Source organism: Carcharhinus amblyrhynchos, unplaced genomic scaffold (assembly GCF_965287045.1).
Source record: "Carcharhinus amblyrhynchos unplaced genomic scaffold, sCarAmb.v2.hapA scaffold_53, whole genome shotgun sequence".
Lineage (NCBI taxonomy): Eukaryota > Metazoa > Chordata > Chondrichthyes > Carcharhiniformes > Carcharhinidae > Carcharhinus > Carcharhinus amblyrhynchos.
Genome location: NW_027649794.1, coordinates 2083052 through 2099129, shown reverse-complemented (window position 1 = coordinate 2099129; position 16078 = coordinate 2083052). Strand labels below are relative to the sequence as shown.

The 16078-nt window shown below is 52.3% G+C and overlaps 1 protein-coding gene across 1 annotated transcript in view; it reads left to right on the top strand.

Annotated features, from left to right (window-relative positions):
- The window catches only part of LOC145337598 (uncharacterized), a gene marked incomplete at its 5' end in the record, with an annotated part of 50595 nt that overhangs the window by 19387 nt on the left and 15130 nt on the right, over positions 1-16078 (top strand). The window contains one exon of the mRNA XM_080182391.1: positions 15552-15753. Coding sequence (XP_080038517.1) covers positions 15552-15753 — 202 coding nt within the window. The remainder of the gene's footprint in view (positions 1-15551; positions 15754-16078) is intronic.

The window sequence follows — 16078 nt, the reverse complement described above, 5'->3', positions numbered from 1 at the left end:
TCTCACACTAAAACATACACACACACACACACACACACACTAAAACATACACACACACACTCACACACACTCTCACACATACACACTCACACTCACGCACACACACTCTCACATACATACACACTCACACACACTCTCACACACACACACACACTCTCACACACACTCTCACATACATACACACTCACACACACACTCACACACTAAAACATACACACACACTCTCACACACACACACACTCTCACATACAGACACACTCTCACACACACTCTCACATACATACATACTCACGCACACACTCACACACTAAAACATACACACACACTCTCACACACTCTCTCACACACACACACACACTCTCACATACATACATACTCACGCACACACTCACACACTAAAACATACACACACACTCTCACACACTCTCACACACACACACACACACTCTCACATACATACATACTCACGCACACACTCACACACTAAAACATACACACACACTCTCACACACTCTCACACACACACACACACACTCTCACATACATACATACTCACGCACACACTCACACACTAAAACATACACACACACTCTCACACACTCTCACACACACTCACATACAGACACACACTCTCACACACACTCACACACACTCTCACATACATACATACTCACGCACACACTCACACACTAAAACATACACGCACACTCTCACACACTCTCACACACACTCTCACATACATACATACTCACACACACGCTCACACACTAAAACATACACACACACTCTCACACACTCTCACCCACACTCACACACACTCTCACATACATACATACTCACGCACACACTCACACACTAAAACATACACGCACACTCTCACACACTCTCACACACACTCTCACATACATACATACTCACGCACACGCTCACACACTAAAACATACACACACACTCTCACACACACACACACACACCAGTGTGCTAGAGATTGAAGTGGCATCCCAGGAGACTATTAGACGGTCTTGGAGATCTGGGGTAGAGGGTAGGGGGAAGGGGAGGGTGGAGGGGGGTGGTTAGGGGTGTTGATGAGGGCAGAGGGGACATTTGGAGGGGGGGGAGGGTGTTTAGTGGTGCTGACAGGCCAAGCCGCTGGGCGGAGCAGTCCCGATGTGTTCCTGACACTTCCACAGGGAAAAACGGAAGGAACCCAGGCAAGCCTGAGGTGGAATACTAGCCAGGATCCAATCGGCTGCCAGACAGGCTCGATGGGCTGAAGGGCCTCACTCTTCCTGATCCCGCGGGAGGTTAAAGGAACGGGATTCTAGGCCAACACTCAAAACCGAAAGAACCCCGAAAAGTGCTTTGCAAAGCAAATTTGCACACAGCGCCAATCTAAGCACAGCACGATCCCAGAATATCCCCCACCCTGATGACGGGCAGTTAACCTCTACCGAGGCAATGTTCAGACAAGTGGCTGCAGGACAACCAGGGGCATCACTCAGCACTGACCCTCTGACACTGCAGCACTCCCTCAGTACTGACCCTCTGACAGTGCAGCACTCCCTCAGCACTGACCCTCTGACAGTGCGGCACTCCCTCAGCACTGACCCTCTGACAGTGCGGCACGCCCTCAGTACTGACCCTCTGACAGTGCGGCACTCCCTCAGTACTGACCCTCTGACAGTGCGGCACTCCCTCAGCACTGACCCTCTGACAGTGCAGCACTCCCTCAGCACTGACCCTCTGACAGTGCGGCACTCCCTCAGCACTGACCCTCTGACAGTGCGGCACTCCCTCAGTACTGACCCTCTGACAGTGCAGCACTCCCTCAGTACTGACCCTCTGACAGTGCAGACAGTTGGGTTGGCTGGGGGAACAGGTCCAGTTTCCCCCAGTGCCCAATGGACAACGTGCCTAATCAACAGGCCCAGCCCATTCCCTCCCCCGTGCCCCTGTTCCCTCCCCCATCCTTCACTAGACACTGGCATCATTTGTGTTGCGGAATGGCGTGTCATGGCTCCCTGAGTCGAATAGCTGCAGAATGTTCTGGCTGGTGGAGACCGGGGTAGGGGGAGGGATGGGGATGTTGAGGAGGTGGAGTAACGATAACTCGCCATTGACCAGAGTGTGGTGACGTGGATGAGTACATATGGGCTACCTTCGTTCGTGGGACATGGGCATCACTGGCTGTCCAGCATTTCTTGCCCGTCCCTAGTTGCCTGAAGGGCAGTTAAGAATCAACCACATTGCTGTGACTCTGGAGTCACATGTAGGCCAGACTGGGTAAGGATGGCAGATTTCCTTCCCTAAAGTACATCAGCGACCCAAATGGGTTTTTCCAACAATGGTTTCATGGTCATCAGTAGATTCTTAATTCCAGATTTTTTTTTATTGAATTCAAATTCCACCGTCTGCCGTGGCGGGATTCGAACCCGGGTCCCCAGAACATTAGCTGAGTTTCTGGATTAATAGTGTCACAATAATACCACCAGGCCATCGCCTCACTGCTGGCGAGCAGTGGTTACACTGCCAGGTCTGAGGGACGCCATGGAGAGCCTGAATTGTGGGGGCGAGATTTTCCAGAAGCTGGAAATTCCCGCCCACGGTCAACGGACCTATCCACGGGTCTGCCCCTCGCCCGCTCCGATCCCCGTGGCACGCAGGACGGGATTCAGGAGAGGCCATTCGCACAAGATCACCGGACTGGAGCCAATAGCGGAGATTTGGGGACCGTACAGTGAGGGGAGAGGGTTCAACAGGAACTTTCAAGTTCAAGATGTACAGGGGGGAAAGGTTTAAGGGAGATGTGCGGGGGGGAGGATTAAGGGGGATGAGGGGGGAGGTTTAAGGGGGATGTGCGGGGGGAAGATTTTCATGCAGAGAGTGGTGGGTGCCTGGAACGCGCTCCCAGAGGAGGTGGTGGAGAAAGGCACATTAACAACATTTAAGAGGCATGTGGATGGGCACATGAAGAGTGAGGGAATAGAGGGATATGGACCGAGTAAGGGCAGAAGGGTTTTTTTTTTAGTTTAGTTTGGTTAGAGCATCATGATCAGCAGAGGCTTGGAGGGTTGTAGGGCCTGTTCCTGTGCTGTACTTTGTTCTTTCTTCAAAGGGGACATGGGGTAAATAAATAATGGGGGAGGCGATGACCTGGTTGGTATTATCACTCGATTATAGTCCAGGAACTCAGCTAATGTTCTGGGGACAAGGGTTCGAATCCTGCCACGGCAGATGGTGGAATTTGAAATCAATAAAAATATCTAGAATTAAGAATCTACTGATGACCTTGAAATCCTTACTGGAAAAATCCGTCTGGTTCACTGATGTCCTTTTAGGGGAGGAAATCTGCCGTCCTTACCCAGTCTGGCCTACTTATGACTCCAGAGCCAATGTGGTTGACTGTCAGCTGCCCTCGGGCAACTAGGGATGGGCAATAAATGCTGGACAGGCAGAGACGCTCATATACCACGGATGAATCAAAAATAAAAGGGATTAAAGGTGGGCAGGGTTACAGGAGAAGGTGCAGCAGGGAGGGGCATTTGTGGGACGAACCCTGTCATCCAGGCCTGACCCCGCGGGGAACTGGTGACTTCCAGGAAAGCTGATAGAGTCAGCCCCGGTGTGAACATTAACCAGCCCCCTGGTTAATAGTTAACCCGCTGAATTTAACAAGCACCTACTGCTTTGCCGCGTTGTGTACAAGCTTCAACTGCGACTCCCCAGAAAGGTCAACCTTCAGGAACAGCCCGAGTCCCTCCCCCCTTCACCCAACCTCTGCCCGGTGAAATCCCAGCCGGAACGGCGGAGAAGAGCACCCTGAGACACAGTGCCTCCCCCTTCAATATCCCGGGAAAACCGGAGCTCCTCTCCCGCCAGCCCGGTAAAGCACGGGCCGAGGCCATTCAGCCCGTCAGGCCGGTGCTATCCCTTCGCCCCTTAACTCTTCCCACTCTCCCCCCACCCCCGCCCGTCATTCCCACAAATTTCCCCCTTCTAATACTTCCCCAATCCCCCCCTTTTTGAAAGTTCCTGTTGAATCTGCTACTTCCCTTTCAGGCACTGCCGTCCAGATCACAGCTCGCTGCGTTTAAAATACAAATTCTCCTTTTCTCCCCACCTCTGGCTCTGTTCCTGACCCTCTTCAATCTGTGCGCTCCTCTGGTTACCCACCCTCCTGTCACTGGAAACATTTTCTTCTCGTTCACTCCTTCCGAACCCTCCCCTCGGACTCCTCGATTCACTCTCCCCCTTAACATTCCCCACTCTGAGGAGAACTATCCCAGCTTCTCTCTGACACACAGTGACCTCGCCTCATTTCACCCCTCCCTATCTCTGTAACCTTCTCCAGCCCCTACAAACCTCCCTATCTCTGTAACCTCCTCCAGCCCCAACAACCCTCCCTATCTCTGCAACCTTTTCCAGCCCCTACAAACCTCCCTATCTCTGTAACCTTCTCCAGCCCCTACAAACCTCCCTATCTCTGTAACCTCCTCCAGCCCCTACAAACCTCCCTATCTCTGTAACCTCCTCCAGCCCTCCCTACCTCTGTAAACGCCTCCAGCCCCAAAACCCTCCCTATCTCTGTAATCTCCTCCAGCCCCTACAAACCTCCCTATCTCTGTAACCACCTCCAGCCCTCCCTACCTCTGTAAACGCCTCCAGCCCCAAAACCCTCCCTATCTCTGTAATCTCCTCCAGCCCTCCCTATCTCTGTAACCTCCTCCAGCCCCAAAAGCCTCCCTATCTCTGTAACCACCTCCAGCCCTCCCTATCTCTGTAAACGCCTCCAGCCCCAAAACTCTCCCTATCTCTTTAGCCTCCTCCAGCCCCTACAACCCTCCCTATCTCTGTAACCCCCTCCAGCCCTCCCTATCTCTGTAACCACCTCCAGCCCCAAAACCCTCCCTGTCTCTGTAACGTCCTCCAGCCCCTACAACCCTCCCTATCTCTGTAATCTCCTCCAACCCTCCCTATCTCTGTAACCTCCTCCAGCCTTCCCTATCTCTGTAACCTCCTCCAGCCCCTACACCCCTCCCTATCTCTGTAACCTCCTCCAGCCCCTACACTCCTCCCTATCTCTGTAACCTCCTCCAGCCCCTACACCCCTCCCTATCTCTGTAACCTTCTCCAGCCCCGACAACCCTCCCTATCTCTGTAACCTCCTCCAGCCCCAACAACCCTCCCTATCTCTGCAACCTTTTCCAGCCCCTACAAACCTCCCTATCTCTGTAACCTTCTCCAGCCCCTTCAAACCTCCCTATCTCTGTAACCTCCTCCAGCCCCTACAAACCTCCCTATCTCTGTAACCACCTCCAGCCCTCCCTACCTCTGTAAACGCCTCCAGCCCCCAAACCCTCCCTATCTCTGTAATCTCCTCCAGCCCTCCCTATCTCTGTAACCTCCTCCAGCCCCAAAAGCCTCCCTATCTCTGTAACCACCTCCAGCCCTCCCTATCTCTGTAAACGCCTCCAGCCCCAAAACTCTCCCTATCTCTTTAGCCTCCTCCAGCCCCTACAACCCTCCCTATCTCTGTAACCCCCTCCAGCCCTCCCTATCTCTGTAACCACCTCCAGCCCCAAAACCCTCCCTGTCTCTGTAACGTCCTCCAGCCCCTACAACCCTCCCTATATCTGTAATCTCCTCCAGCCCTCCCTATCTCTGTAACCACCTCCAGCCCCTACAACCCTCCCTATCTCTGTAACGTCCTCCAGCCAACCACAACCCTCCCTATCTCTGTAACCTCCTCCAGCCTTCCCTATCTCTGTAACCTCCTCCAGCCCCTACACTCCTCCCTATCTCTGTAACCTCCTCCAGCCCCTACACCCCTCCCTATCTCTGTAACCTCCTCCAGCCCCTACACCCCTCCCTATCTCTGTAACCTCCTCCAGCCCCTACAACCCTCCCTATCTCTGTAACCTCCTCCAGCCCCTACACCCCTCCCTATCTCTGTAATCTGCTCCAGCCCCCCACTATCTCTGAAAGCTCCTGCAGGGGGAAGGGGAGGTTTGGGAGAAGGGGGAGGGGTATTGAGAGGGGTAAATGTTGACAGGCTGGTTTAAGGAGACTGGGATGTGGGATCCAGACGGACGGGGTTATTTTCCAGGCATTGTGACAGATGTTGTTCCAAGTGCGGTGAGTTGATTTGCTGTGTGTGTGTTTATGCTTGTCTGTGGCCAGCATTACTCAGTGGGATTGGTTTCTAAGAACTGCACTGTGAAGCTTCCTGTAAGTGGGATGTCTTTACTGTAAGGGTAATCGGTGTCAGCTGCCAAAACCTCCTCTCTCCAGAGATGAATCCCTGTGCCAGGATCTGTGAAACTATCTCAGTGCTGGAAGTCAGTTCTGGTCCACTGTCCTATCTCCCCCCTATCAACTGAGAACCAGGGAACCACTCTCTGTGTGTGTGTGTGTGTGTGCGTGTGTGTGTGTGAGAGAAAGATAGAGAATGTGAGATAGAGAGTGAGTATGAGAGTCTGAGAGAGAGTGAGAGATAAAGAGTGAGAGAGAGACACTGCAAGAGTGAGAGATAGAGAGTGATTGAGAGAGTGAGAGAGACAGAGGGAGAGAGAGCAAGTGAGAGACAGAGAGAGAGAGAGAGACAGAAAGAAACACAGATAGAGAGTGTGAGATAGAGAGTGAATATGAGAGAGTTGAGATAGAGAATAAGAGAGAGAGAGAGACTGAGAGAGAGTGAGAGATAACGAGTGACAGAGAGAGAGAGACTGAGAGAGTGAGTGAGACAGAGGGAGAGAGAGCAAGTGAGAGACAGAGAGAGAGAGAGAGGAAGAAAGAAAGACACAGAGATAGAGAGTGTGAGAGAGAGTGAACATGAGAGACTGAGAGAGTGAGAGATAACGAGCGACAGAGAGAGACACTGAGAGAGCAAATAAGAGACAGAAAGAGAGACAGACAGAGAGAAAGAAAGACAGAGACACACAAAGACAAAGAGAAACTGAGAGAGAGAGAGAGTGAGAGAAAGAGACTGAGAGAAAACAGAGAAAGAGAAAGAGAGCATGAGAGAGAGTTAAAGAGAGAGAGAGAATGCGACTGAGAGTGAGAGATAGGGAGAGAGAATGAGAGATAGCGAGAGTGAGAGAGATTCCGGCCAGAGAGAGAAAAACCAGTGAACATCTGTGTGTGTGTGAGAGAGAGAATGAGAGATGGAGAAAGAGAGAGAGAGTGAGCATGAGAGTTAGAGAAAGAGAGCAAGATATGGAGAAACAGACAGAGAGAGAGAGAGAGACAGAGGTGGGGGGAGTGAGAGAGAAAGGGAGAGGGAGAGAGAGAAGGAGAGAGATCGAGAGGGAGTGAGAGAGAGACTTAGAGAGAGAGGCATGCGTATTCCTCCAACACAGATGCTCACACACACACACCCACACACCCTCACACATTGACTCACACACACTCATACACATGCACACACACACACACACACACACACACACACACACACACACACACACTCATACACACACTGTCACACACCCACACATTGACTCACACACACTCACACATTGACTCACACACGCTCATACACACACACACACTCACACATTGACTCACACACTCATACACACACTGACACACACACACACCCACACCCCCCCCCCACACACACATATTGACTCACACACACTCATATATTGACTCACACACACACACCCACACACTCATACATTGACTCACACTCATACACACACACACACACACATTGACTCACACATACTCATACACACACACATGCACACTCACACTCACACATTGACACACACCCACTCACCCCCACACACACTCACCCCCACACACACTCACACATTGACTCACACACACACCCATACGCACACATTGACTCACACACACACCCACACACACACACATTGACTCACACACACTCATACATTGACACACACACACACCCACACACACACACATTGACTCACACACACACCCACACACACACACATTGACTCACACACACTCATACGTTGACTCACACTCATACACACACACACACATTGACTCACACATACTCATACACACACTGACACACACACACGCACACTCACACTCACACATTGACACACACCCACTCATAAACACACTCACACACTCACCCCCACACACACTCACACATTGACTCACACACACACCCACACAAACACATTGACTCACACACACACCCACACACACATACACACATTGACTCACACACACTCATACATTGACACACACACACACACCCACACACACATTGACTCACATACACACCCACACACACATTGACTCACACACGCTCATACTTTGACTCACATTCATACACACACACACACTCACACACAAATTGACTCACACATACTCATACACACACTGACACACACACACACCCCCACACACACTCACACATTGACTCTCACACACACACACATTGACTCACACATACTCATACACACACTGACACACACACACACTCACACATTGTCACACACCCATTCATACACACACTCACACACACACACCCCCACACACACTCACACATTGACTCACACACACACACACACACACACATTGACTCACACATACTCATACACACACTGACACACACACACACTCACACACACATACACACACTCACACACACTCACACTCACACGTGTACCCAGTTGCAACGTCTGCCAGTGAGAGTCCCCTCTGAGACAGGGTGGGGAGTAGGCGGGCCGGGGGCGGGAGAGGGGTGGTTGGGGGACGGTGAAGTCCCCAGTCCACCTCGGTCTGACCTTTGCCCTGTGACTGGGCGATGCCGGTGAGCGGGACGGCTGGGTGATGGTGAGCGAGAGCGGGGAAAGCGAGAGGGAATGGAAGCAGGCACGCATGTTCTCACAGTCTCAGTTTTCTGGCAATGGACCCAGTGGGGGTGGGGGTGGGGGGGTGCTGGGGGGGGGATGGTGGCGGTCGGGCTGTGAACTGTTCTTTCCGGCAGATTTCCCACGGTGTCTGAACAGGCCCCGGTCTTTCACAATACCTAGTTTGCGTTTCCCGTAACGCTGCGTTGTCAGTAAAGCCTCGCGCTGTGCCACTGCGAACCTGCGTCAGTTTGGTTTAGATGGATGTGATAGAGGTAGTGCTGTGGTTAACTCCACTACATACCCAACACTGTACTTCCTGACACTGAGGTGAAGCTCGAAACAACACCAACAAAACACCTGTCACGTGAAGCGTCCTTGCCTCACATTCACATCCATCTACTCGTTTCACACAAACAGCGAGAGAATCCTGCAGCACACAGCCAGGCCATTCAGCCCATCAGCATTCTGCCGTCAGCACCTTGCAAGATCTCCCCAGTTAGTCCCCACTCTGCCTCCAGCCTCTCTCCCCTTTGTTTTCACTGATTTTCCCCCTTCCAGTATGTCTCTGTACCCTCCTCCAGCCCCTACTCCCCTCCCTATCTCTGTACCCTCCTCCAGCCCCTACTCCCCTCCCTATCTCTGTAACCTCCTCCAGCCCCTACTCCCCTCCCTATCTCTGTACCCTCCTCCAGCCCCTACTCCCCTCCCTATCTCTGTACCCTCCTCCAGCCCCTACTCCCCTCCCTATCTCTGTATCCTCCTCCAGCCCCTACTCCCCTCACTATCTCTGTAACCTCCTCCAGCCCCTACAACCCTCCCTCTCTCTGTAACCTCCTCCAGCCCCTACAACCCTCCCTATCTCTGTAACCTCCTCCAGCCCCTACAACCCTCCCTATCTCTGTAACCTCCTCCAGCCCCTACTCCCCTCACTATCTCTGTAACCTCCTCCAGCCCCTACAACCCTCCCTATCTCTGTAACCTCCTCCAGCCCCTACTCCCCTCACTATCTCTGTAACCTCCTCCAGCCCCTACAACCCTCCCTCTCTCTGTAACCTCCTCCAGCCCCTACAACCCTCCCTATCTCTGTATCCTCCTCCAGCCCCTACAACCCCCCCTCTCTCTGTAACCTCCTCCAGCCCCTACAACCTTCCCTATCTCTGTAACCTCCTCCAGCTCCTACAACCCCCTCCATCACTGTAACCTCCTCCAGCCCCTACTCCCCTCCCTCTCTCTGTACCCTCCTCCAGCCCCTACTCCCCTCCCTATCTCTGTAACCTCCTCCAGCCCCTACTCCCCTCCCTATCTCTGTATCCTCCTCCAGCCCCTACTCCCCTCACTATCTCTGTAACCTCCTCCAGCCCCTACAACCCTCCCTCTCTCTGTAACCTCCTCCAGCCCCTACAACCCTCCCTATCTCTGTAACCTCCTCCAGCCCCTACAACCCTCCCTATCTCTGTAACCTCCTCCAGCCCCTACTCCCCTCACTATCTCTGTAACCTCCTCCAGCCCCTACAACCCTCCCTATCTCTGTAACCTCCTCCAGCCCCTACTCCCCTCACTATCTCTGTAACCTCCTCCAGCCCCTACAACCCTCCCTCTCTCTGTAACCTCCTCCAGCCCCTACAACCCTCCCTATCTCTGTATCCTCCTCCAGCCCCTACAACCCTCCCTCTCTCTGTAACCTCCTCCAGCCCCTACAACCTTCCCTATCTCTGTAACCTCCTCCAGCTCCTACAACCCCCTCCATCACTGTAACCTCCTCCAGCCCTCACAATCCTACTTATCTCTGTAACCTCCTCCAACCCCTACAACCCTCCCCATCTCCGTAACATCCTCCAACCCCCACAACTCTCCCTATTCCTGGAACCTTCTCTAACCCTACAATCCTCCCTATCTCTGTAACCTCCCCCAGAGCCCCCAATCCTCCATATCTCCGTACCGTCCTCAGTCCCTGCCACCCTCCTTATCTCTGTAAACTCCTCCAGTCCCGACCACCCTCCTTATCTATGTGGCCTCCTCTAACTCCTACAACCCCCCCTATCTCTGTAACATCCTCCAGGCTCTAAAACCCTCCCTATCTCTATACCTTCCTGTAGTCCCAGCAACCTCCTCCAGCACCCACAACCCTCCCTACCTCTGTAACCTCCTCCAGCCCCTACCAGCCTTCCTATCTCTGTTTCCTCCTCCAGCCCCTACAACCCTCTGAAATCTTTGTGCTCCTCCAATTCTGGCCTGTTGAACACCCCATGGCACCCATCCCTCCACCATTGGATGCCGTGCCTTCAGCTGCCTGGGAATGGGGGTCTAGGCTCTGGAATTCCCTCCCTACATCCCTCAGCCTCTCTCTCTCTGTCACTTCTCCTTTGAGATGCTACTTAAACGCGACCTGTTTGACCAAGTATTCGGTCACCTTCTCTAATATTGCCTTCCATGGCTTGCGGTCAAACTGGGCGACAGTTGTGACTTGTGAGACATCTCGGGACGGTTTAACTTGGACAAGGCACTAGATAAATGCAACCTGTGGTTGTTGTCTTGAGGAGATCCCGGAGAATGATGTGGCACACTTGCACAGTGGTTAGCACCACTACATCACAGCACCAGGGACACGGGTTCAATTCCAACTTTGGGTAATCGTGTGGAGTTTGTATTTTCTCCCTGTGGGTTTCCTCCAGGGCTCCGGTTTTCTCCCACAGTCAAAAGGTGTGTAGGTCATGTGGATTGGCCACGCTAAATTTCCCCTTCATATCCAAAGATGTGTAAGTTAGGTGGATTGACCATGCTAAATTGCCCCTTAGTGTCCAAAAACATGTAGGTTAGGTGGATTGGCCATGCTAAATTGCCCCTTAGTGTCCAAAGATGTGTAGGTTGGGTGGACTGACCATACTAAATTTCCCCTTAGTGTCCAAAAATGTGTAGGTTAGGTGGATTCGCCATGCTAAATTGCCCCTTAGTGTCCAAAAATGTGTAGGTTAGGTGGATTGGCCATGCTAAATTGCCCCTTAATGTCCAAAGATGTGTAGATTAGGTGGATTGGCCGTGCTAAATTGCCCCTTAGTGTCCAAAAATGTGTAGGTTAGGTGGATTGGCCATGCTAAATTGCCACTTAGTGTCCAAAGATGTGTAGGTTGGGTGGACTGACCATACTAAATTTCCCCTTAGTTTCCAAAAATGTGTAGGTTAGGTGGATTGGCCATGCTAAATTGCCCCTTAGTGTCCAAAAATGTGTAGGTTAGGTGGATTGGCCATGCTAAATTGCCACTTAGTGTCCAAAGATGTGTAGGTTAGGTGGACTGACCATACTAAATTGCCCCTTAGTGTCCAAAAATGTGTAGGTTAGGTGGATTGGCCATGCTAAATTGCCCCTTAATGTCCAAAGATGTGTAGATTAGGTGGATTGGCCATGCTAAATTGCCCCTTAATGTCCAAAGATGTGTAGATTAGGTGGATTGGCCTTGGTAAATTGTACCTTAGTGTCCAAAAATGTGTAGGTTAGGTGGATTAGCCATGTTAAATTGCTCCTCATGTGTGTTAAAGGGATTAAATATGTGGGTGTTACGGGGGTAGGAAATGGGTAAGATGTTCGGACAGTCAGTGCAGACTCAATGGGCTGAATGGCCTCCTTCTATGAAGATTATTCAGCTCTCTCTGGTTTGGCGACACCATGGAGACAGGAAATGGAAGAACAGAGGAGGCAAGAATAGAAACAATAAACAAAGAAAAGTCCCTTGGTATAAATAAAACACCCAAGTGGTTAATAACTGAGGGCGACGTGTCAAAAAAAGGGAACTAATATCATGTGGAGGGATGTCAGGACAGTAACTACAGACCTAGTTCCCCATTGGAGGATTTCAAAGGGGTTTGTGATAGATTCACCAATCACTGCCCTGGAACATGATATGTGAACTGGATCACACAGGATCTGTGCTCACCTCACATACAGATAGATCTCTGATCCATTCTCCCTCCCGAGACTGGATTCCCACTACACCCAGGGTGGGAACAGGAAGGAGGGAGAGTACTGAGGGAGTGTCGCACTGTCAGAGGGTCAGTGCTGAGGGAGTGCCACACTGTCAGAGGGTCAGTGCTGAGGGAGTGCCGCACTGTCAGAGGGTCAGTGCTGAGAGAGTGCCGCACTGTCAGAGGGTCAGTGCTGAGGGAGTGCCACACTGTCAGAGGGTCAGTGCTGAGGGAGTGCCGCACTGTCAGAGGGTCAGTACTGAGGGAGTGCCGCACTGTCAGAGGGTCAGTACTGAGGGAGTGCCGCACTGTCAGAGGGTCAGTACTGAGGGAGTGCCGCACTGTCAGAGGGTCAGTACTGAGGGAGTGCCGCACTGTCAGAGGGTCAGTACTGAGGGAGTGCCGCACTGTCAGAGGGTCAGTACTGAGGGAGTGCTGCACTGTCAGAGGGTCAGTGCTGAGGGAGTGCCGCACTGTCAGAGGGTCAGTGCTGAGGGAGTGCCGCACTGTCAGAGGGTCAGTGCTGAGGGAGTGCCGCACTGTCAGAGGGTCAGTACTGAGAGAGTGCCGCACTGTCAGAGGGTCAGTACTGAGAGAGTGCCGCACTGTCAGAGGGTCAGTACTGAGGGAGTGCCGCACTGTCAGAGGGTCAGTACTGAGAGAGTGCCGCACTGTCAGAGGGTCAGTACTGAGGGAGTGCCGCACTGTCAGAGGATCAGTACTGAGAGAGTGCCGCACTGTCAGAGGGTCAGTACTGAGGGAGTGCCGCACTGTCAGAGGATCAGTGCTGAGGGAGTGCCGCACTGTCAGAGGATCAGTACTGAGGGAGTGCCGCACTATCAGAGGGTCAGTACTGAGGGAGTGCCGCACTGTCAGAGGGTCAGTACTGAGGGAGTGCCGCACTGTCAGAGGGTCAGTACTGAGGGAGTGCCGCACTGTCAGAGGGTCAGTACTGAGGGAGTGCCGCACTGTCAGAGGGTCAGTACTGAGGGAGTGCCGCACTGTCAGAGGGTCAGTACTGAGGGAGTGCCGCACTGTCAGAGGGTCAGTACTGAGGGAGTGCCGCACTGTCAGAGGGTCAGTACTGAGGGAGTGCCGCACTGTCAGAGGGTCAGTACTGAGGGAGTGCCGCACTGTCAGAGGGTCAGTACTGAGGGAGTGCCGCACTGTCAGAGGGTCAGTACTGAGGGAGTGCCGCACTGTCAGAGGGTCAGTGCTGAGGGAGTGCTGCACTGTCAGAGGGTCAGTACTGAGGGAGTGCCGCACTGTCAGAGGGTCAGTACTGAGGGAGTGCCGCACTGTCAGAGGGTCAGTACTGAGGGAGTGCCGCACTGTCAGAGGGTCAGTGCTGAGGGAGTGCCGCACTGTCAGAGGGTCAGTACTGAGGGAGTGCCGCACTGTCAGAGCCACTGTTGATCTGCTGCGATGCTGAACTTTGATGGCCAGTGTTTGGAAGTAGGGCAGGGGGTGTAGCGGCTCCTGTTGTGCGGGGGCCAACATTCACCATTGACTTACAAGTGTTGGGACTTTTCCAGTAGGCGTTGTTGCCTAGCAGTTTGTGGGATCTTGCTGTGCGCTCGTCAGCTGCTGCAGCTTTGACAGTCTTACAACAGCCTGAACTTCAAATCACTTTTCATTGGAAGAATAAAACAGTAGTTTATTCTCTGACTGGTGTGAGATTGCTGAGTTTGAAGGTGCAGAGGGATCCAGGTGTCCTAGTGCATAAACCACAAAAGGCTGATGTGCAGATACAGCAAGTAATAAGGAATGCGAATAGAACATTGTTCATCGTGAGTGGAATTGGAGTTTAAATTTATTTATTAGTCACAAGTGGAGCTACATTAACACTGCAATGAAGTTACTGTGAAAATTCCCTCGTTGCCACACCCCGTCGCCTGTTCGGGTACACTGAGGGAGAATTAGCATGGCCAATGCACTAACCAGCACGTCCTTCGAGCAGTGGGAGGAAACCAGAGCACCCGGAGGAAACCCACGCAGACACGGGGAGGATGTGCTAACTCCACACAGACAGTGACCCGAGCCGGGAATCGAATCCAGGTCCCTGGTGCTGCGAGGCAGCAGTGCTAGCCTGTTTTTCAGTTTAACAGGGCACTGGTGGGACCACACCTGGAGTATTGTACACAGTGTTGGTCTCCTTAGTGAAGGATAGATGTGATTAAGTTAGAACCAGATCGGAGAATGTGAACCAGGGAATGGGCCAGTGATTCTGGGAGGAAAGGTCAGAGAGGTTAGGTTTGTATCCACTGGCGTTTCGAAGAGTAAGAGGAGACTTGATTGGGGCTTTTTAGATCCTGAGGGGGTATTAAGAGGGCAGGTGTGGAGAGTATGCTTTCTCTTGTGGGACAATCTGGAATCCAGGGACACTGCTTAAAAATAAGGGATTGCCTATTTAACATAGAGAAGTGGAGAACTTACTTCTGCCAGTGGGGGTAGGGCTGTGGAATTCTCTTTCTCAAAAGGCAGTGGAATATTTGTAAGGCAGAGTTGGATAGATTCTTGATTAACAAGGAGTGGGGAAGGTTATTGGGAGGGAAAGGTTATTGGGGAATGTGAGGTTACAATAAGATTGGTCAATGATTGTATTGAATGGGGGAGCAGGATCGATGGGCTGAATGGCCTATTCCTGCTCCTGGTTTGTACGTGCGTGTTTGAGAATAGTTGTGGATTTACACTGAGCCATCCCGTTCCTAATGCCTCTCTCTCTCTCTCTCTCTCTCTCTCCCGTAGACGCCATTACACCTCGCCGTTATTACCAAGCACCCCAGCATCGTCAGGCAGTTGGTAACCAGTGGGGCTTCCCGCATTCTCCTGGACCGCAATGGGCAGACGGCAGTTCACCTGGCCTGTGAGCATAGCTCTCTGGAGTGCCTGCAATCTCTCCTGGCTCATGGGTGCGACAGGATTGACCTGGAGATCCGCAATTACGATGGTATGTGGAGTGGAGATTCCCACCTCTCTCACTGACTCTCCCCCCCCTCCACCCCGCTACGCCCTCCACCCAACCCAGACCACCTCCCTCACAGCCAGTCATTCCTCCCTCGCGACCCTCAGTGAGGACAAGGAATGTGAAGGATAACCCACGAGGCGATGCCACCATCCCAGCCAGCGAGGGGTTAACTGTCCCTAGATACAGCAAGAAGTAAGGGGGGAACAGACGTTCGCAGGCTGAAGGGATTAATGTGTATCATCATCTAACAGTGCAGCACTCCATCAGCACTGACCCTCTGACAGTGCGGCACTCCCTCAGCACTGAC